This window comes from Convolutriloba macropyga, chromosome 11, assembly GCF_964194025.1.
Source record: "Convolutriloba macropyga chromosome 11, txConMacr16.3, whole genome shotgun sequence".
NCBI classification, from domain to species: Eukaryota; Metazoa; Xenacoelomorpha; order Acoela; family Convolutidae; genus Convolutriloba; species Convolutriloba macropyga.
In genome coordinates, this window is record NC_134478.1 from 11,887,451 (window position 1) to 11,910,723 (window position 23,273).

Below are 23,273 nucleotides of genomic sequence, written 5' to 3' on the forward strand. Positions count from 1 at the left end.
AGCACTGTTTTAAATCAAGTTGCTGGACTTGGTTTATTGATATATCCCTTGCTGATGGTGTAGAAAGGCAAATTGCCCAGAGTGTTCAGTCAGGTTGGTGGACCTGGCTGGTTTTCGGAATTTTTGAAAGCACAGTTTTAAATCAAGTTGCTGGACTTGGTTTATTGATATATCCCTTGCTGATGGTGTAGAAAGGCAAATTGTGCCCAGAATAATCAGTCAGGTTGGTGGACCTGGCTGGTTTTCGGAATATTTGAAAGCACTGTTTTAAATCAAGTTGCTGGTCTTGGTTTATTGATATTTCACTTGCTGATGGTGTAGAAAGGCAAATGGCCCAGAATATTCAGTCAGGTTGGTGGACCTGGCTGGTTTTCGGAATTTTTGAAAGCACTGTTTTAAATCAAGTTGCTGGACTTGGTTTATTGATATATCCCTTGCTGATGGTGTAGAACGGCAAATTGCCCAGAGTGTTCAGTCAGGTTGGTGGACCTGGCTGGTTTTCGGAATTTTTGAAAGCACAGTTTTAAATCAAGTTGCTGGACTTGGTTTATTGATATATCCCTTGCTGATGGTGTAGAAAGGCAAATTGTGCCCAGAATAATCAGTCAGGTTGGTGGACCTGGCTAGTTTTCGGAATTTTTGAAAGCACTGTTTTAAATCAAGTTGCTGGACTTGGTTTATTGATATATCCCTTGCTGATGGTGCAGAAAGGCAAATTGTGCCCAGAATAATTAGTCAGGTTGGTGGACCTGGCTGGTTTTCGGAATTTTTGAAAGCACTGTTTTAAATCAAGTTGCTGGACTTGGTTTATTGATATTTCACTTGCTGATGGTGTAGAAAGGCAAATGGCCCAGAATATTCAGTCAGGTTGGTGGACCTGGCTGGTTTTTGGAATTTTTGAAAGCACTGTTTTAAATCAAGTTGCTGGACTTGGTTTATTGATATTTCACTTGCTGATGGTGTAGAAAGGCAAATGGCCCAGAATATTCAGTCAGGTTGGTGGACCTGGCTGGTTTTCGGAATTTTTGAAAGCACTGTTTTAAATCAAGTTGCTGGACTTGGTTTTTTGATATATCCCTTGCTAATGGTGTAGAAAGGCAAATTGTGCCCAGAATAATCAGTCAGGTTGGTGGACCTGGCTGGTTTTTGGAATTTCTGAAAGCACTGTTTTAAATCAAGTTGCTGGACTTGGTTTATTGATATATCCCTTGCTGATGGTGTAGAAAGGCAAATTGCCCAGAATATTCAGTCAGGTTGGTGGACCTGGCTGGTTTTTGGAATTTTTGAAAGCACTGTTTTAAATCAAGTTGCTGGACTTGGTTTATTGATATATCCTTTGCTGATGGTGTAGAAAGGCAAATTGCCCAGAATATTCAGTCAGGTTGGTGGACCTGGCTGGTTTTTGGAATTTTTGAAAGCACTGTTTTAAATCAAGTTGCTGGACTTGGTTTATTGATATATCCCTTGCTAATGGTGTAGAAAGGCAAATTGTGCCCAGAATAATCAGTCAGGTTGGTAGACCTGGCTGGTTTTCGGAATTTTTGAAAGCACTGTTCTAAATCAAGTTGCTGGACTTGGTTTATTGATATATCCCTTGCTGATGGTGTAGAAAGGCAAATTGTGCCCAGAATAATCAGTCAGTTTGGTGGACCTGGCTGGTATTCGGAATTTTTGAAAGCACTGTTTTAAATCAAGTTGCTGGACTTGGTTTATTGATATATCCCTTGCTGATGGTATAGAAAGGCAAATTGCCCAGAATATTCAGTCAGGTTGGTGGAAATGGCTGGTTTTTGGAATTTTTGAAAGCACTGTTTTAAATCAAGTTGCTGGACTTGGTTTATTGATATATCCCTTGCTGATGGTGTAGAAAGGCAAATTGTGCCCAGAATAATCAGTCAGGTTGGTGGACCTGGCTGGTTTTCGGAATTTTTGAAAGCACTGTTTTGAATCAAGTTGCTGGACTTGGTTTATTGATGTTTCACTTGCTGATGGTGTAGAAAGGCAAATTGCCCAGAATATTCAGTCAGGTTGGTGGACCTGGCTGGTTTTTGGAATTTTTGAAAGCACTGTTTTAAATCAAGTTGCTGGATTTGGTTTATTGGTATATCCCTTGCTGATGGTGTAGAAAAGCAAATTGACCAGAATATACAGTCAGGTTGGTAGACCTGGCTGGTTTTCGGAATTTTTGAAAGCACTGTTCTAAATCAAGTTGCTGGACTTGGTTTATTGATATATCCCTTGCTGATGGTATAGAAAGGCAAATTGCCCAGAATATTCAGTCAGGTTGGTGGAAATGGCTGGTTTTTGGAATTTTTGAAAGCACTGTTTTAAATCAAGTTGCTGGACTTGGTTTATTGATATATCCCTTGCTGATGGTGTAGAAAGGCAAATTGCCCAGAATATTCAGTCAGGTTGGTGGACCTGGCTGGTTTTTGGAATTTTTGAAAGCACTGTTTTAAATCAAGTTGCTGGACTTGGTTTATTGATATATCCCTTGCTAATGGTGTAGAAAGGCAAATTGTGCCCAGAATAATCAGTCAGGTTGGTAGACCTGGCTGGTTTTCGGAAATTTTGAAAGCACTGTTCTAAATCAAGTTGCTGGACTTGGTTTATTGATATATCCCTTGCTGATGGTGTAGAAAGGCAAATTGTGCCCAGAATAATCAGTCAGTTTGGTGGACCTGGCTGGTATTCGGAATTTTTGAAAGCACTGTTTTAAATCAAGTTGCTGGACTTGGTTTATTGATATATCCCTTGCAGATGGTATAGAAAGGCAAATTGCCCAGAATATTCAGTCAGGTTGGTGGAAATGGCTGGTTTTTGGAATTTTTGAAAGCACTGTTTTAAATCAAGTTGCTGGACTTGGTTTATTGATATATCCCTTGCTGATGGTGTAGAAAGGCAAATTGTGCCCAGAATAATCAGTCAGGTTGGTGGACCTGGCTGGTTTTCGGAATTTTTGAGAGCACTGTTTTGAATCAAGTTGCTGGACTTGGTTTATTGACGTTTCACTTGCTGATGGTGTAGAAAGGCAAATTGCCCAGAATATTCAGTCAGGTTGGTGGACCTGGCTGGTTTTTGGAATTTTTGAAAGCACTGTTTCAAATCAAGTTGCTGGATTTGGTTTATTGGTATATCCCTTGCTGATGGTGTAGAAAAGCAAATTGACCAGAATATTCAGTCAGGTTGGGGGACCTGGCTGGTTTTTGGAAATTTTGAAAGCACTGTTTTAAATCAAGTTGCTGGACTTGGTTTATTGATATTTCACTTGCTGATGGTGTAGAAAGGCAAATTGCCCAGATTATTCAGTCAGGTTGGTGGACCTGGCTGGTGTAGAAAGGCAAAAGGTTTTCCGTGAGTTAAAAAGAAATGAAGTCACTCAATATTTTTTTCCAGATGTTATGCTGTCTCGGAAAGTTGATTGGTCAGTTCTGGCACAATGCGATTCTTTTGCAGTAGAGAAGTTTGTAGAAACGTCAAATCGGAAGGCAATGAGATGCGTTGAAACCATGAGGGAAGCTAGTTTTTATAGAAAATTGGAAAATGACTCTATTTGGTGTGAAGCATACAGAACCATCAGCAACTCATACAAAAATTTGGAGCCCAATTTTGTGATACGACACGATAATTTTTGCGGCTATCGACTTCTGTACGTTGGAAAAACTGTTGTTCAACCACCGTTTGTCTTCAGAAGAAACCCTGTAGATTTTATTAGACCTATACCAGACGGGGTCGTAACAAATTTGTCTGTCATGTCATCCGAGCGAACAGGAGAGCAGTTGCTAATGCTTGGCCCCCTTAAATTTGTGAATTCCGATTGCAGTCCAAACTGTGAATACGACTACAGTAGCGATTCGGGTGTTGTGCAATTAAAAGTCAAAAGAAAATTAAAACCAGGGGATGAGCTGTTTGTGAAATACGGCGCCGAATTCTTTGAATTCAACTGTTGTCTCTGTAGAACTTGTGAGGTTAGGACCAAGGAAGAAGTGAGACAGAAAATGGCGTTTGACCTAATTTTAACTTTAATTTTTGACTTATGCACTGAAACGTTGGGTGAGTTGGCTGATGCCAAGACTTGTGTAAGAGCAGCCAAGAAAAGAAGAATAAAGTGCCGCGAGCTAGTTGAACAATTTAATGATCTTACAAGGAGTCCCTTGAGTTGCGATGGTTCACCTGAAAAAGGTCTGAGTACAAGTTACTCTGATCTCTTCGACAACCAAGCAACTCCGAGATGTGAAAACCCGATTAGCTCAACTTCTCCCGATGTTCGCTCTTCTTTGGAATCAACTCCGAGAGAATTATTTAGCGATGAAGAAAATCTGAGTGACGATGATGAAACTGTTTTTCAATCAGTTGAAAATGTTAATAAGTCTTCTTGTGAGGACTCCAACACGAAAAACTTTCAAATATTTAGAGCCTCATCTCCCGTACATCAGCAAGTTATAATCAACTGTTCAGTCTCCTCGATTACAGAGGAGCAATCCGTTCAAACGATTTTGCCTCTAGAGAATGAGTCAGAAGCTCAGTCTGAAAAACTCTTTACTGGTAGCAAGACAAGCATTGATGATGCAACGAATTTGGTGAACCTGTTTTGCTCAAACTTCAATTTGTCGGATGAATGCAGTAGCTCTTTGTTCTCGCTCGTGAAAGTTCTTCTTCCTGAAGACAACAAGTTTCCCTCAAGCTACTCGCAAATTAACAATATTAAACGTAATTTCGAAAGCGCAACCCGTTTCATAAAAAAAGAACCTGAAAATACTTTCTGTATCATTAATTTCCGCTTTCAATTAGCCCATATTCTAAAGCGTTATCTTTATGAAATAATGAATTATTCCAAAGTTCGAAGAAAAAATCCTGACAAAGATTTCAATTCGTCAATTTGCCCTCTGTTTGAAGTCAGCGAGAACAATGTTGTTGTTGTTAATTTGCTCATATTCACCGTTGGTGTAAACATCAAGAAATCCACTTATAAAAAAGAGCTCTGGCCGATTTGGATTCAAGTTGCTGACCTGCCTACAAAATTACGTTCGGCTCGGAAGTGCATAGTTCTAGCTGCGCTTAGTGTTTCGGATTCATATCCATCCTGGCAGGAAGTAATTCCTCATGTGAACGATGAAATTTCCTCAGGCCTGATTGTGGAAGTTAGGGATGAAGTATACTACAAGTTTGTGTTCAAGACCCGACTGCTCATAGCAGATCTCGGAGCAAAAAAGCATCTACTAAATATGAACAAGTTCAACGGCTTTTATGGATGTCAGTACTGTACGGCAAAAGGAAAAACAATTGGGCGAACTCATGCGTATTATCCATTTGACCAGCAGGGAGCAATAAGAGAATCCTCATTAAATGATATTTATATTAGCACGGCAGAAACGTTGCGTCTGAAGCAAGTTACAAATGTTGTGGGCGTTAAAGGCAGGAGCGCTTTCGCGAGTTTGGTTGATGGTTTGCCTCTTACTGCCCCAGTGGACTATATGCATTGCATTCTGTAAGGTGTTTTTCCAGATGTTTTAAGAATTTGCTATCAATCTTTAACGACTCAAGAAAAAGACTCTGTTAACACTCTGATCTCAGAATTATCATGTCCACGGGAAATGATTTCTTTTTTGCGACGAGTCAGGTCTTTGGATGAAGTGTCACAGTTCAAAGCCAACGAAATGTTTAATTGGCTATTCTATTTGAGCCCAATAGTGTTCTTTAGAAGAATATCGGACTCTCTCTACAGTCATCTATCAAACTTGGTTTTTGGAATTCGGCTCATCTTTGAGTCTTCCTTACCGGACCGCGTCAGTGAAGCAGAAAAATTTCTAATACAATTTTGTCAAGAAATTGTTTCTATCCATGGAGACAACGAAAGAAAAGAAACGATCAATGTTCACAATCTTCGACATTTGCCCGACCAAGTCAGTAGGTTCTGGCCCCTTTTCTGCCAGTCTGCTATGGGCTTTAAAGCTGCGAATAGGTCACTCGGAGAAGTTTTCAGTGGCTCCAATTCGGAATGCGAGATAATTTGTCGTAGACTTCTTCAGCGTCACAAGTTGCAAAGTGTGGAGATCAATGACGCGATATTGTGTCCCATTTATTCAAAGCTGTCGGGAAATCCAAACAAAATGTCAGGGCCTGATGATTTTGTGGAAACTCAGGCTCTTTTGGAGGGTCGAAACTTTTACACCGAAGGAGTTTTCTCAAACAGACAATGGCATAGAAATGTTTACTTTGATTCTCCGGCATACAAGAAGTTGAAGCAAGGAAATTGTTTCGTGTCTTTTTTTTATGGAAACGAAGAACATTTTGGAAAAATCCAGTACCTTGTTAAGTTCCCAAATGCTCCATTTTTTGGGAAAATTTTTGCAGTTGTAACGAAATTAGTGATCGTTGAAGACATTGGTCTTGTTCGCAACATCTTCTTTAAAGTTCAACCGAACGATGAAGAGCTGCTAATTCCAATTGAAATTCTTAAGAAAGTACTCTTTGTAAAAATGTCCAAGGAAACTAGTGCAACCTCTGCTGAATGCTGTTTTATTGTGAAACTACTAGATGTGTTTGAACATTCGTGATTTTGCTTCTCAATAACAAACTAATTTTTTTTAAATACTCACCGCTTTCATCTTGTTTCCACTGTACTTGCAACTAAATCTATAATGGCAGTTGCTTCAATTTGTTTTATTTACAGCTGAAAATACGATTCAAGGAAAAGTTTTCTTTATGCCTTCAAAAGATGAAGTTCAGAAGAGTCTTATTTAATAAATTCATAACCACTGGAGCTCATTTTTTCCAAAATTCTGCCTTTCCAATTGTGTCTAATTTTTTAACGATTTTTGTTTTGCTTCAGAGAAGATATCTGGTAATCGGCGACTCAAATCTACGGGATTCGATGCCTTATATAGAAGGAGACCAGGTGCTGCAATCTTGTGGGTAATTTTCTCTTTTTTACCAATACTTCTTTTCGAAAATTCGAAAACTTATATATTTTTTCCTTTCTTGCAGAGCTGAGTTCGACTCACAAGGTGGGCGGCGGTGTCACCATCTTCGCGGCTTGGTAAACTACGCAGTCAATTTTTCTCATATTCTCGTGATAGTTGGCGACAATGATGCCAACACGGAATCAGTTGATTTTATTCTGAATCGATTCAATGAATTCAGCGATGCTGTCTGGCCTTCCAAAGTAAAATTTTGTGGACACATGAGAAGGAAAGATCTTAACTCTGATTTGGTAGCCAGTAACAATACATTTTTGAGCGAACAACTGGGCTTGAACTATAGAAGTACAAAACTTATTAAAAGAAAGGACTTCAGTGATGATACGCCTTTTCATTTCAGTAGAGACGGCGAAGGATACCGTCATCTTGCCGCTCTTATCTTGTCTGTGTTTAGAGAGTTTGATAACTTTTGGTAACTTGTACTCAGAGCTTGATCTCGTTGAAATTTCAAATTTGTGTTTTTTACATTTAACTTTGTGAGTGCTCTCAAAAAGTGAATTCAACGATGTGATCGCCAAATTTTTTTTTGAATCTACAAAAGTTTAGGTCCTCGATTGTTTTGACGATTTTAGGACCTTTATTGACGTTTGCAAGACTCTTTCTGTCAATTGTGGACCGTTTTTGAACACCTGCCGGTTGTGTGTGTTTGTGTTTTGTGTGCGTGTGTGTGTGTGTGTGTGTGCGTGTGTGTGTGTGCGTGTGTGGGTATGTGTGTTAGTGTGTGTGTGTGTGTGATGTGTGGTGAGTGTGTGATGTGTTGTGTATGTGGTGTGCGTGCGTGTGTTTGTTTGTGTAAGTGTGTGTAATTGTCTGTGTGTGCGTGTTTTTGTGTGTGTGTGTTTAAGTGTTTGTGCGTGTGTAATTGTGTGGTGTGTCTGTTTGTGTGTGTGTGTGCGTGTTTGTGTGTGTGTGCGATTGTGTGCGTGCCTGTCCGTGTCTGTGTGTTTGTGTGGTGTGTGTGTTGTGTTGATTTTTAAATCGGGTGTAGGGTTTTTGAAGTAATTTTTAAGTTTTGTTGTTGTTGTTCCCCGGCCATATTAGACGTCTTTTTCGGCTATTTTAGGCGTTTTTTCCGGCTATTTTTGACGTTTCCCCGGCCATTTTAGACGCCTTTTTCGACTATTTTAGGCGTTTTTTTCGGCTATTTTTGACGTTTCCCCGGCCATTTAAGACGTCTTTTTCGGCTATTTTAGGCGTTTTTTTTCGGCTATTTTTGAGGTTTCCCCGGCTAATTTAGACGTGTTTTTGGGCTATTTTAGGCTTTTTTTGGCTATTTTTGACGCTTCCCCCGGCTATTTTAGACGTATTTTTCGGCTATTTTAGGCGTTTTTTTCGGCTATTTTTGACGTTTCCCCGGCTATTTTAGACGTCTTTTTCGGCTATTTTAGGCGTTTTTTTCGGCTATTTTTGACGTTTCCCCGGCCATTTTAGACGCCTTTTTCGACTATTTTAGGCGTTTTTTTCGGCTATTTTTGACGTTTCCCCGGCCATTTAAGACGTCTTTTTCGGCTATTTTAGGCGTTTTTTTTCGGCTATTTTTGAGGTTTCCCCGGCTATTTTAGACGTATTTTTCGGCTATTTTAGGCGTTTTTTTCGGCTATTTTTGACGTTTCCCCGGCCATTTTAGACGTCTTTTTCGGCTATTTTAGGCGTTTTTTTCGGCTATTTTTGACGTTTCCCCGGCTATTTTAGGCGTCTTTTTCGGCTATTTTAGGCGTTTTTTTCGGCTATTTTTGACGTTTCCCCGGCCATTTTAGACGTCTTTTTCGGCTATTTTAGGCGTTTTTTTCGGCAATTTTTGACGTTTCCCCAACTATTTTAGGCGTCTTTTTCGGCTATTTTAGGCGTTTTTTTTGGCAATTTTTGACGTTTCCCCGGCTATTTTAGACGTCTTTTTCGGCTATTTTAGGCGTTTTTTTCGGCTTTTTTTGACGTTTCCCGGCTATTTTAGACGTCTTTTTGGGCTATTTTAGGCGTTTTTTCGGCTATTTTTGACGCTTCCCCCGGCCATTTTAGACGTCTTTTTGGGCTATTTTAGGCGTTTTTTTGGCTATTTTTGACGCTTCCCCCGGCTATTTTAGACGTATTTTTCGGCTATTTTAGGCGTTTTTTTCGGCTATTTTTGACGTTTCCCCGGCTATTTTAGACGTCTTTTTCGGCTATTTTAGGCGTTTTTTTCGGCTATTTTTGACGTTTCCCCGGCCATTTTAGACGCCTTTTTCGGCTATTTTAGGCGTTTTTTTCGGCTATTTTTGACGTTTCCCCGGCTATTTTAGACGTCTTTTTCGGCTATTTTAGGCGTTTTCTTCGGCTAATTTTGACGTTTCCCCGGCTATTTTAGACGTCTTTTTCGGCTATTTTAGGCGTTTTTTTCGGCTATTTTTGACGTTTCCCCGGCCATTTTAGACGCCTTTTTCGGCTATTTTAGGCGTTTTTTTCGGCTATTTTTGACGTTTCCCCGGCCATTTTAGGCGTCTTTTTCGGCTATTTTAGGCGTTTTTTTCGGCTATTTTTGACGTTTCCCCGGCTATTTTAGGCGTCTTTTTCGGCTGTTTTAGGCGTTTTTTTCGGCTATTTTTGACGTTTCCCCGGCTGTTTTAGGCGTCTTTTTCGTCTATTTTAGGCGTTTTTTTCGGCTATTTTTGACGTTTCCCCGGCTATTTTAGGCGTTATTGGGACCCATTTTGGACGTTTTTTCATTGATCAGTACAATTAGGAGGGCAATTGAAGATTGCCCTCCTAATTGAAGATTGCTATTTGTTTTATCAACTAATTTATGTTTTATCAAATTCCTCTTGCGCCTTCGATTCTGTTTTTAGTTTTATTCGCAATGTTTTCACCTTGTGAGTGGTCATTCACACGTATGAACGGACATCCAGATGTGTCTTCCACTGTTTGATGATGTGGACCGATCAACCTTCTGTGGAGCAGAGTTCTGGAGAAGTTGATCGGACGAGATGGGCGAGAAGGTACAGGAGCACCCCGTTTCAACAACGAGACAGCTTTCACTGAATGAAAACTGAATGACTATAGTACCGTTATAACTCAAACTAACTGTTATAACTAAAATAACTGTTATAACTAAAACTGATTATAGCTAAAACTGATTATAACTGCAGATTAAAGTTTATAACTGCATATTGTAACTAAAACTGCATTTTATGACATATTAAAACCTTTTTATTTAGCAAATAGTTATTGTAATTTAATTTCTAACGTTGCTTTTAACTAAGAACAGAAAAGGATGTTTTTCATGCTAAACAGAGAAAATTTAGGCTAAAAATCAGTCTGTTCAGAGTAATATCAGAAAATCGATTCATTATGTTCAGACTGAGCCCAGAATAAGTTCATTATGTCCGGAATAAGCTCAGAATTTTACTATGAATTTTACCATGAAATGTCTATAAAGTGTCATGATCAGAACTCTGGGCATAGTAAAAATCATGATAAAAATACTATGATTCAGTACTGAAATATTATGGGACTCAGGTCCGGGATGCAAAATGTATGAAAAAAGGTATAGAGAAGTTTGTAATTTTCTAACTAACAAATTAAACATTAGAATTTCACCTTTTGTTTTATATGCGAAAATAATTTTCTGCAATAAAAATAATAATATTAATAATAATAAATTGTTTCCAACAGTTATTCAGCATCTTCAAAATTATTTGTAAAACTACATTCACGTCATTTTGACTTTGAGAGGGCGCCATGGGCCCAATAGTGCCCTCCCACAGTCAAAATTATGTGAATGTAGTTGTACAAGTAATTTTGAAGATACTGAATGAAGGCTGGAAACAATTTTTATTATTATTATCGAAAAGAGACTAAAAGGCGGAACTCTAAAAATTATATCCTGGTATTTGTTCTACCTAGAAGTATTATTGCAGTTATTCAAAATTTAGGTTGAGTTTGACATTGAGCTGCCCGATGCAGTTGCACAGATTTCCCATGGACCAACAAAAGTGTGTACTACAACTAGAAAGCTGTAAGTTACTCTTTTCTGGCAATTATTCTGTTTGCAAAACACCAAAAATTCGGGAAAAACCTCAAAAATATCATTAAATTTTTCAAGTGAGGTGGGAAAATTGTCCAAAAATGGTCCCGATAACGACAAAAATCTTGAATAACTCGCAAAATATGAAACTCATTGAGAACAGACATTGTTTATAAGAACTGTCTTTCAAAAAGCTTTGGAACCATACATAGTACAAGTATTCGGATCAGTGGCTGTAAAAATACAATCTGGTGAGTCATGCCCGACTGAACGATCCATCGTTAATTTCTCCTTCTGGTTATGAAAACACTAAATCGCAAATAACTTAAGTCATTAGAGGATCGCTAAAGAGTTCATATTGTGGCACAACCAATGTCAAATATTGGTTGTGTTAGCTGGAGTTAGCTGGTGTTTGTTCTGGTCCTGAGGGCCTAATTTTGTGGCTGAACATTGCGGACATAAATTTGGCCATTATTTAACGTATTCTGACAAGCGATTTGTGGACAACTTGAGCATCGCAATTTTTTCCTCTATTGGCAGTATTGAGAATTTGGTCAATCTGACTATTCTAAAAATAGTTAAAAAATTGGCTATTTTTGCTCTATTTGGCTGCATTGTGACCAAAGCTGCTCTATAACCTTTCAGAATAGTCCAATTTAGGGTTACTGAATCTCTTAAGGCACTGGTCATCTTCTGAATTTCTGTTAGGCTACACAGTGAGGGGATTCTGTCGCCCAGAAGATAGATCAAGTAAAATAAAATATACGTTTTGAATTCTGCTAGTTCCCCTCTTCCACTTTTGTACGCTGTTGCAAATTTGATTGCCTCGAAATAGTTTACTTCCCAATGAAAGCCGTAAAATCAATTCTAGTCATATGGATAACAGAGGTAAGAAATTAACTTGCACATCAATGGAAAGAACAATCACAAGAAAACTTATAATAGTAGTTAAAATAATAATAACATAATATCCGTGATTTAATTTCAAATTAAACTAAACCAAAATAGTCACAGTATCCCAACTGGGCTTTCAAACACAAACTTCCTAAGTAGTCTCACTAAACAAAGATTTCCAGCTTTAATTCTAAGATTAAATTTCTCAAGTTTGTCAGCGCTGTTTGACTCTGGGGTTTCGACAAGAAAACTCTATTTAAAATGTCTACCTCTAAAACTCTCTTTTTCTGCCCTCTCCAACAACTTTAAAACCTCTACTCTGAATTCAATCACCAAACGTGTTGCTGCAATTTACACTCAATCAACAATCTCTTATCGTCAGCAAACAAACCTCAGTTTCCTAAACAAACATTTCAACCAACATTCGAAACCTGACAAACTCCGTAGGAGGACTCTGTTTGCAATGAAAACCAATAATTGTCAAATTACGCTGTGTTTTTGAACTGCTGCCCACCATTATTGAACATTCATTTTGTCTTACGACATTTGGACCCTCATGTAAAGAAACCCACTCCACCCTTTAACATTATGCAGTTGACATATCAACCACTGTTTGCTTAGTATATAATTTAACGTTGCTTTGAAAAGCTCTTATCACTCCTTTTGCGCTATCTAAATCAACTAGCTGTAATCAATCTTGCGACAAATCAACAAGATTAATTCCAAAACTAAGAGAAATTATCATTCCCATTCTTGATACCATTCTTGCCATTCCCCATACAAAAATAGTCGAAGACCAAATTTTCCCACAAACCCAAACAGTTAAAATGCAGGTGTCAATCGTCAATTGATCAAGTTGACAAAAATAACCAGCATACCGAAAATTTTTTCACGGGTGAACCACCTACAAATTTTTACGACCTAACTCCCAGTAGTACACGAGCAATGACTGCGCACACTTTCGTCGACCTTCCGGATGACTTCAAAATTCCGAACGCTTTAACACACGTAACACGAGAGGTAGAATTCAAAACGTTTAAGCTTAAAATTTCCAAGCAACTATAGGGTGCCACCAACTTTCCTACAACGTTCCACAGCCAACAGATCAACCGTTCCGATTCGTTATCAATTTGAATACGTTTTAAAGCGTAGCCAAAACCCGAAACATCCGAATTCAGAAAACGTGAGAAGGGTAGCTTTTTTGTCCCAACTGTTTTAAGTTATCATATTATTACCATTTCAACGTCATTTGGCCGCTCAAAAAAGCCTATTTCCGGTTTTTAGAATTTGGCCTTTAAGATGAAAGAAAACCAGAAAATACCCTTAAAAATTTAAACTAACCCTCCAAACATCATAAAGCAGCTACCAATGCTTCAAGAGCAATTCAAACTTTACGCCCACAGTACCGGCCAGCAGCAGTACCGTAAGGGGTGCTTTCCAGAGCATTTTTCAGCGATTGGTGTCCTTTGTTTTTCAAAAACCCCGGCAAAGTGCGTCATAGTAAAGTCAAGTCAATTCTAGACAAGTCCATAAGGCAAAGATTCTGATATCAAAAAGTTTTTTTCATTCACTCCGACATTCAAAAATTGCAACTTTTCGTTGCCATAATCAGCTATAATGGTACAACGGAGCCTTGCTTTTCGGCCGTATGTTTTCACACAGTATAGTACACCGGTATAGTATGGAGCATTCTTAAATAAGTTGTCTCTTCTCAGCACGTTTCCCAAAGTGTTTTATTTTTTCTGGAGATAAAATTGGACAGCAGAGACTCAAGTCAACGCAGAAAACGTGACATGATGCAACATTTTTGAAAATTTTGAACGCACTCGAAAGTTTAGTAAAAGTTGGCATTCACTTGGGTATCAACTTGCATGTGTTACCCAAGTCTTTACTAAGATTTGCCAGAATATGATTAGCATATCGTATTTACTTGATTTTTCATAGATTTGGAGTTCAGCACAGGCAGGCCCACTCTCACTTCTTAACAGGCCATAGAAACCTGATTGCAAAAATACAAAAAGATGGCGTTTTTTCACACAAACAATTGAAGATAAATGTGGTGCATTATAGATTTGTAACTGTCATTACATTGCAAATATCTGTCTTTACTGAGCATATTACTCGCATGAGCCACTCTTTCTGCAACGGGGTTCGACAGAATCATGGATTGCATAAATGCTAACCCGCCAATTTTTGTTTGTATCCACTAACAGTAACGCGAGGAACTCTCTCATATAATTATTCACCAATTGGGCTTTTTTTCATTTCTGTCAATTTGGCAATTGCGTTAATTTCAGCTCTAAATTATGTAAGATCTGCGATAAATTCAATGCGAAACTATGAAAGATCTAAGCTTAGGAACACAAAATTTGGTAAGGTCTACGCTAAATTTAACGCAGATTTATGTAAGATCAATGAAAAATTATGAAAGATCTACGCTAAGTTCAACTCGAATTTATGTAAGATCTACGCTAAATTCAATGCTAAGTTATGTAAGATCTACGATAAGTTCAATGCGAAATTATGTAAGATCTAACCTTTGGAACACGAAACTATGCAATGGCAACGCTAAGTTTAACGCAGAATGTTGCAAGGTTAATGCAAAATTGTGTAAGATCTGCAAATTCAACGCAAAATTATGTAATATCTACGGTTATTTCAACACTAATTTATGCATGATCTGCAATAAATTCAATGCAGAACTCTGTAAGATCCTGCCTTGGAACACAAAATTAGGTAAGATCAACGCTAATTTTAACGCAGAATTATGTAAGGTCAATGCAAAATTATGCAAGATCTACGCTAAATTCAATGCAAAATTTTGTTATATCTACGCTAATTTCAATGCAAAATTTTGTTTTATCTACGCTAATTTCAATGCAAAATTTTGTTATATCCACGCTAATTTCAATGCAAAGTTATTTTAGATCTAGGCTAAATTCAACACACAGTTATTTAGGATTGGCGCTCAAGCGTGGATTTTACATAAGGTCAATGCATACAGCGCCAGTTTTACATAATTCTGCGTTTTTTAGCGTTGACATCTAGGCCTGGGGTCGAATACCGTTTAATTATTTCTTTCACTACATTCACCGCATTTCTTACAAAAATCACTCAAAACCTCGACCCGGGTGGGTAAAATAAAATTGGGTAAATAGTCATGTAAGCTTTCCAAGCAATGGTGTTGTAATTCTAGTCAAATTTCGGGTTTTGGATTTTAAAAAAAAAAACAAGTTTTTTTAAATGGAAGCCCGGAACTACGTTTCTGCGTCAAGCATATATCCAGAATTTTTTAGGGTGTTTCCTATTTGCCACAGCACAGACAAATTCCAAATTTTGAACCACTTGACCAAATTGTGAGGGTTTGGTTTTTCAGACGGCTTTGCAATTCAGGATGTGGTCTTTAGATGGAGAGAGGACACCCCTCTTAGTATGGACGAGACTATTAATCTCCCTCAGTACAGAATCACTAAAGTCGGAACTCAAGTCTGCACCAGGAATTATTCCACTGGTATAGCAGACCAGCCTGGATCTCTACCTCCCCCCCCCCCTCCCTCGCCCTTCACCATCCCCGTCAACAACCATCAAACCACACTGCCCCCTCACAACCCCTCTACCTCGTTTTTTCCCTATGCTGCCTGCCGCCCTGACATCTTTTGTTTCTTGTTTTTTTTGTAGGAAGAATGGTAGTACAATCATTAGTTAACTCGCTTCTCAAATTGTCAGCATCAGTTACAAAATTTTGCTACTTATTGACATTTTGCGCAAATTGTTTATGAAAATGGATATATTCTCCTATTCTCTACCCCCCCCCCCCCTCCCTAGGGGACTGAAGCAGAATAGATCCGGTCCTTTCGTAGGAAGCAAACGACGGTGCGTTAGTGAATTTTGAAACTTAAGTGGCAATTGCCAGAATAAATATTTAAAATGTGACAAATTCATAACTAGCATAACTTTAGAAAGAGTACTGCAAAATTTTTTGCAATAAATAAAAGTTCTCGCAAAACATTATCTATTTATAAACAGCTCGTGCATCTCCACCCCCCCCCCCCTGCAATATTACCCAATTACCCCCCCCCCCGCGCATCCCATGAAATCGCACCCTTTCCCTGCGACATTCCCTCACACTTCCGTTCCCATACCTTTCTCAAATTTCAGTGTGAAATTGCATTATGTTCCTATGTGTACGGAAAAATAGGAAGCAATTTCATATGAGAAGTCGGAAGTTGAGATCCATTGAGATTTGTGATAAATGATCAGATATGGTGACTTAAAGCTACCGCCCCCGTCGAATAAAAAAGAAACGGAATTTTAAATTAAATCAGCTTCTTTTTTGGTTTAAAAATTTATTTTTTACGAATATGCAAAGTATCGGTACGGTCCATTCAGGCCAAATTTTCCACATAATTTTGTTCTAATTCAGACACAGTTCAGAAATTCATTCTGCAGTTCCTCTGATTCAGAATAAACTGGTTCTGAATTTTGCTCTGATTCACAGAATTTTTGAATTAAAGTTGATATTGTTCTGAATTTTTCAATAAAATTTCTCTGAAATTACTCTTTTTCAGTACTGATACTCACTGAACGTTAGTTACGGGCAATGACTCAGAATAATCTCCTATTCTGGAACTATATAATCAGTTCACATAGTTTCCGTGCGAGACTTTTTTCAGACGTTTTTTAGACTTTTATAAGACTTTTTTCAGAATTTTTTCAGACTTTATTAAGACTTTTTCAGACTTCTTTCCGACTTTTTCAGACTTTTATAATTCTTTTTTCAGAATTTTTTTCACCAAGAATTATTGCATTTTGTCACTGTGGCCGCTTTATTTTCGTTCAAAACTCACTTTCATATGGTACCATCATTGCAGTCAAAATTGACCAATTTCTGTCGCACCGCAATGTTAGGTTGGGGAATTGGGACTGAATTATCAATAATTTTAGTGTGAATCGAATGCTTTACCTCTCGACTATCTGGCAGCCAAAAATTTGAGATATGAAAATGTAACTTTCACGAAAATATATGCACGAAATGGTTGCTTTTTCACGGATAAATCCAGAAAATTTTAGATGGTGGGAAATAATTTTTGAATCAGAAATTATTATATTCACATTTGCTTTCAATCTTGATTTGAATCAACGGCATTTTCATGAATCTTAGCGTAAACTCTTTTTTTGTTTAAATTTCATGTTGGCTTTTTTGCGAAACGCCTATTTAAGCAGCCATTTTAATTCATGACCAGCTAACGAAAAACTAATTTCGAATTTCGTGTGATAATTGTTCGACTTATTATTCGCATTTTCGTTTTTTTTGGAGTTCCTTAGTAATTATTTGGAAATGTTTTTGAACTAAATAACTTAAAAGTGCTTACGTCCTAAAATGCAACAATATCCCCCACCCGCCTGCTCCCATTGCAACTTCACAAAATGCAATTCTTTCCATGCTTTTCACGTTTGTGATCCTGCGATGGGTTTCTGGCTGCGGAATTGAATAAAGCAATTTTATTTGAAAAAATGGAAAATAATCCTGCGACGTTTGAGATAATTGGTTAGACATGTATAACTAGCTACTCGGGTAGTTTTTTTCAACTCCGACTTCGATTTCAGAAAATTTAAACTGATTACTCAAATTTTTCAATAATGTATATTCTTTTTTTACTGCTAGGCCATTTCTGAATCTTAGTTGTAAGCAAAAATAATCTTACTGGGTATGATTAATCTTAATTATTCTTCCATGCTTTTTGGAGACAAACCGTATAGATTATAATCAAAAACTTAAAGATACTTCAAACCTGCGATTGAGGCTCCATTTCTTTGCCTCCTCTTAGCCCTCCTCCTCTTCTTCCTCTCCGTCTTCTTTTTCTTCTTCTTCTTCCTCCTCCTCCTCCTCCTCCTCCTCTTCTTCTTCTTCTTCTTTATCTGTTCCAGTGCGCGACCCATATTTCTGTGCGACTCAATATTTCTACATTGCTGCGCCATACCAGGCCACATATTTTGTTTCACAGTCTTTTGGTATTGTGTAAACAATTTCGGAAATTAACATTTTGAGTATATTTGGCAAATAATTTTCAATACCATGGTCATTGGACTAAAAAAAATTAAAAAACAAAATTAACCATAAAAAATTGCAACCTATTCGTTTCTAGGCCTCCAGAACGTAGAGCTCTTTTGACTATTTTATTAAGATTTTTTAGTTAATATATGTTGTTTATGTCTGTGTTTTAGATGTGTATTCTACAACCCAATTGCAACTGAGATGGGTTGAGAGGGAGCCCATAGTAATTGGCAACATATTTTTGCCAAAAATTAAGTTGCTTCGCACTAAGACAATCAATTGTGTCAGAAATTATTCAACGGGTGCGTTCTGTGTCCACTTTAGAATAAATTCACTGATGCACCGCAAAAAAAATATTTACAAAAAATAAAGATACAATTGATGTGATGCCAGTAGCGACAAAAATAAAAAATGATGCTCACGTTAAAGTCATTATCAATAGGCAAAAACACAAAAAAAAAAGAATTTTTCGGGTTATTTAATTTCAGTAGCTAAACTGGATCTATACAGATCTATACACAATTTCAGTGAAAAGTTGTGCCGATTAGTAGGTGGATTTCATTTCCGATGTAAGACATGCATTCTTAATTACCGTGAGTTTATTACACATACGTTGCGCTTTGATTGGACCAACCAATCAATTAGCAATTTTGCGTGCTTTGACCGCATCTGTACTATAAAGATCAATTTTTAAGAAACCAAGTTAAGGTACAAATTCAGATGGTTAATGTTTTTGCTAAACTTATTCGTTTTTTTATTCAAAGTTTCAAAAATTAATTAAAAGTTTTTTCTTAACTTTAGGGCTTATTACTAAGCCAGCGTCAGCTGTAGTGTCACGTAAAAGTATTTTTTGAATCTTTATTTTAATTTTCGCTCAAAATTTTTTGAAGATGTATGTAAATTTTTATATCTAATAGAAACTTCGTTAAGAAAAAATATAGATAAAAGCGTGTTCAACAGTTCATATTATTCTGTTCCGCAACCTTTCAATTGTTAATCTTCTATATTATCTGGGCGTTGCCCTCTATCCGGCTAAAAATGTCCTGACTTCCTGCATCAGAATAAATTAGTTTTTTTCAATTAGTATAATCAGTCAGATAATTTGCCATTTTCTTAGGGCGTGTATGAAAGCCTTTTTATGGAATGAGAGTTTTCAAATTGAGGAAAAACATTTTCAAAAATTTTTACTAGACAAAAATTAGTCATCAAATTTGAGCCGGAGAAAATAAGTGAAGCTGCCAAACCCATTTCTCTTTACTGTGAATCTACGCTCTTTCCTGGCAATTAAAGAATTGAAAGTTTCAACCCTTAGATAGAAGGTTTTTTTGTATTAAAACATTATTTTAGGCATTGTTCGACAAAAGAGTTAACCTTCGGGAAAAAATTACAGTGAAGTCTGATTTTAAAAACAAAAACAGTTGCTGAAGATCAAAACAAACTGAAACTTTTAGACAAAATGACAACTAAAAAACGACTAAATTTTTTCTGTTAATCATGATTACTCTCACTGCGCTTGAAACTCAACAATTTACTTCAATTTTTTCAAGACTATTTAATTAACAAACTCTCTTTTTTATTGATCAACCTTCGTTATCATTCATATCAAATAATTGCCAGCTAGGACTATTTGTTCACATTCATTTGTATTTAAGGAAACCAAGACCAGATTTAAACAATTTGACATTTTTCCGTGTAAGTTAGGCCGGTAAAAGTTTATTCGATTGATATCTTATCCAGTGTCACAACTACCCCCTGATTACCCCCAAACTGATGTAAGAGTAGGGGGTAATTGTCTATGTGGGGTACAACGGTGTAAAATTAGGGGGTAATTGGGGGTAATAGGAGATAAGGGGGTGGGAGAATTTTTAAATTTAACCCCCAAAAAATTTCCCACCGAAAAGGTGTAAGATTAGGAGTACTTGATGGGGTGTAAAACGACGTAACATTAGAGAGGTAAGAGGGGGGTAAAGGGGTATTTCAGGGAGATACTAGGCTTTATCCCCCCCAAATAAAATTAACTCCCGCAAAGATAAAAGATTAGGGGTTAATTTATGCAGGTAAAACGATGCAAGATTAGGGGGTACAATTGAGTGTTTAGAGACTAAGGTGAACCAGCTGAAAATACGGAGGTTAAGAGTTCAAGACTGTCAGTATTCGTGGATAGGGGCTAAAATAATGTAGTTTAGGGCTTCCAAGGAGAATAATTACCTCCCCCTCTGATCTTGCACCATGTAACCCCCCAACACAAATCCTAATTACTCCCCACTCTTGCATCGAATTACTCCAATTACCCCCAAAAAGATGTGAAAGTTTTGAGGGGAATTGGCTAAAAATTCCCCCCGATTACCCCCTAATCTTACATCCTTTTTGGGGTAAATATTCGAAACAGGACTCAGCTGTTTTTCATCAGCATTGATGATTGACTTCAAAAATTTATGTATGGAAATCATTTTTGTTTGTGAGCTTCCCTGTTGCCGCGAGTTTAAACTTGAGTCTTTCTGCGAATAAGTATCAATCAGATTCAATTTCTACATTCTAGGAATGGTACAAATAGAAATTTAAAAAACCATTACTCTAACAGCTAAATTTCTTGCATAGTTTGAGGAGAGTGAAAAATTAATTGTGTCTAATTTTTCTTCTGAGAGAGGATATATCCATTTTTGACCCGCTTAATATACATATATATATATATATATATATATATATATATATATATATATATAGTCAAAATGTTTTCATCTCACAAGTATTTGGTTTTGCAATTAATGCTCTCATTGAGTTTGGGGGGGGGTGGGTTCAAAAACGGCCAAAAACTTTTAGAAAAATTTTTGGAATAAATGGAACAGTTGGTCAGTTAAAATGTTTAGAAATAATTAAAGACAAACTACATTTTTATGTAAAATTGGCGGCGTAAATTTCAATTAGAAAAAAAAAACGAAATTAAAATAAGTTCTCTGAAAACCTTCTCAGTTGCAATTGCGTGCGTTAATTTATATTCACAGATTTGTTTATAAGCATCCATCACTCTTCAGTAACTTATGTGTGATTGTTTGCAAAACAGTTTGTTGATCATGCGTGTCTGTTTTTGTTTAATTTTTCACTGCTTTTAAAGAGTTTGACAGCATATAGATAAAAATGACCTGAAAACCTTATTGTTTAGAGTTAAAACCAGCAGCACCGCGTCAACTTTCTTAGTTATAACTTTGACTATTTTTTTCTCTTTTTGCTTTTATACCTTTGCTGTTCGCTTTTTTCTTAGGAGCCTACCCGTGTCTGGAAGCACAGTTCTTCCTATCCAGAGAAATGGGATACTACCTGATCCAGACCTACATTCCCAGCATGTTAATTGTCATCCTCTCCTGGGTCTCATTTTGGATCTCGGCGGATGCATCCCCCGCCAGAGTAGCTCTTGGAATCACGACTGTCTTGACAATGACCACACAGAGTTCGGGAGCATTGCAGTCGTTGCCAAAGGTATCACAGTAGCTGACTGGAGGCGTGAATTATTTTTTTTTAAAAATAAGTTAGGTTCCTTGTCGAAAACAAAAGGTAATCTTGAATGATATTGCAAGATTCTTGTACAAATCTTGCAAAATTTGACAACGTCATTTAATAATTTCGCAAGATCTGACAAGACTAACATTTGTTTTCGACTCTATCTAGACTCTATCTAGAATAGCCGGCAAAGTCTATCTAGAATAACCAATCACAAGATTCAAAATAAATGTCATACATAAAAATTATACATAAAATTCGCTGATTTAGCAAAAAAGTGCTTGTTTTTGTTAAGAAACACGTTTTAAATTCTGCATATTCAGCGGACCGATATGAGGTTGCAAAAATATAAACAGCCCGGCCATATATAAAAAACAACTTAGCAGAAATAATAATACAGCAGATATAAAACGCATAATTTTTTTAATGCTAAAGGAGATAAAGAGCTTCTTGTGTGAAATAATTAGAAAACTAAAATTAATCAGAAATTTTTTTAACAGGTATCATACGTGAAAGCTATAGACCTCTGGATGGCAGTTTGTCTTCTGTTCGTGTTTGCTGCTCTCATTGAATTCGCGGCTGTCAACTACTTCAGCAGAAAAGCCAAGAAGAAAAAACTGAAAAAACTTCAACTTAAGGCTGCTGCAGAGAAGAAACGCAAGCAGAGGCAGAAAATGGAAGCTGCCTCCAATGGGGGGAGGGGTGGGAGTGTGGGTGGAGAGGAAAAGAGTGGGAGCAGAGGGAGTAGGAGTGGGAGTAGTGGGAACGCTGTTGGGAAAAGCAAGTCAGGGCTGGCAAAATTTCGGTTCACAAGGAAAAATAAAAATCGAAAGGTTAGAAAAATATTGAACTGGGACAAAGGGAACAATATGCTGATTTCTTATCAAAAGTTTTTCAGTGTCTTTTTTTCAGATAAAAGTTTTCAGGTTTTTTTTAGATGAAAATTTTCATTGTTTTTAAGTTTAATTTGAAGATGTATGATGATTCATCGAAAATGATATACATTAAAACAATTTATCTGAATCGGAAGAAATTTATTTTGGTCTCTCAGCTGCTTTGTTTTTTTAATGATAAATTTGATTAAAAACAGGGAACAATATCTAGTTGAGTTGTCGAAAAAAAAAACGTTGCTGTTCTTCAACTCAATTCTCTCATAGCATTGTAGCGAACTCTATTGTCTTATTTTTCTAAAATAATTTTTTATTAAATTTTTTTCTACCAACAATAAGCGTGACAACAAATAGATTTCTACCCGAATAGAGATTTTGGTAATTTCTTTGCTTAGGCTGATGGTAAAATGTGGAATATAATTGCTGATTGTTTGTTTGTTGAGTTTGCCGAAATCAAAACATGCGAGAAAAATACATCAACTGAATTTGACAGAGCAGTGAAAGTGATAACTTTTTGTATTCAGTTGACAATTATCGGTAACTATCAAATTTAATTCTCTGAAATCAATCTGGAAAAACCTACAGCATTATTACTTTTTAGGGAAAATCCAATAATCAGAACAATTACTATAATTTTTTTCACTATAAAAACGAAATTGTAGAAGTAATAAAATAAAGTCAATAAAGTCATTGATCAATAAACCATTCGTAATAAATCATTCAATAAACCGTTCAAACAACTGTAAAACTACATTAGGAGAAAAAATTAAAACTGTCCATAGCATAGCGCTTCATGAAACGTGCGCATTAGATGACGCTGACTAAAACTTCTGACAGAAAACAATGGAAAGAAGGGATGCAGTTTAAAATTGAGCATAGATTGTTCCTCGCCAATGTTAGGTAGAAAATAATGTAAGGTAAAACTAAGCTTAAGATTGGTTTATATATTAAGTTTTCAATGT

The 23,273-nt window shown here is 36.9% G+C and overlaps 1 protein-coding gene across 1 annotated transcript in view; it reads left to right on the top strand.

Moving 5' to 3' along the window:
* LOC142349040 (gamma-aminobutyric acid receptor subunit gamma-3-like) overlaps nt 1-23,273 on the top strand; it is a 184,635-nt gene that overhangs the window by 157,911 nt on the left and 3,451 nt on the right. The window contains exons 3-4 of the mRNA XM_075400452.1: nt 21,186-21,400; nt 21,922-22,254. Coding sequence (XP_075256567.1) covers nt 21,186-21,400; nt 21,922-22,254 — 548 coding nt within the window. The remainder of the gene's footprint in view (nt 1-21,185; nt 21,401-21,921; nt 22,255-23,273) is intronic.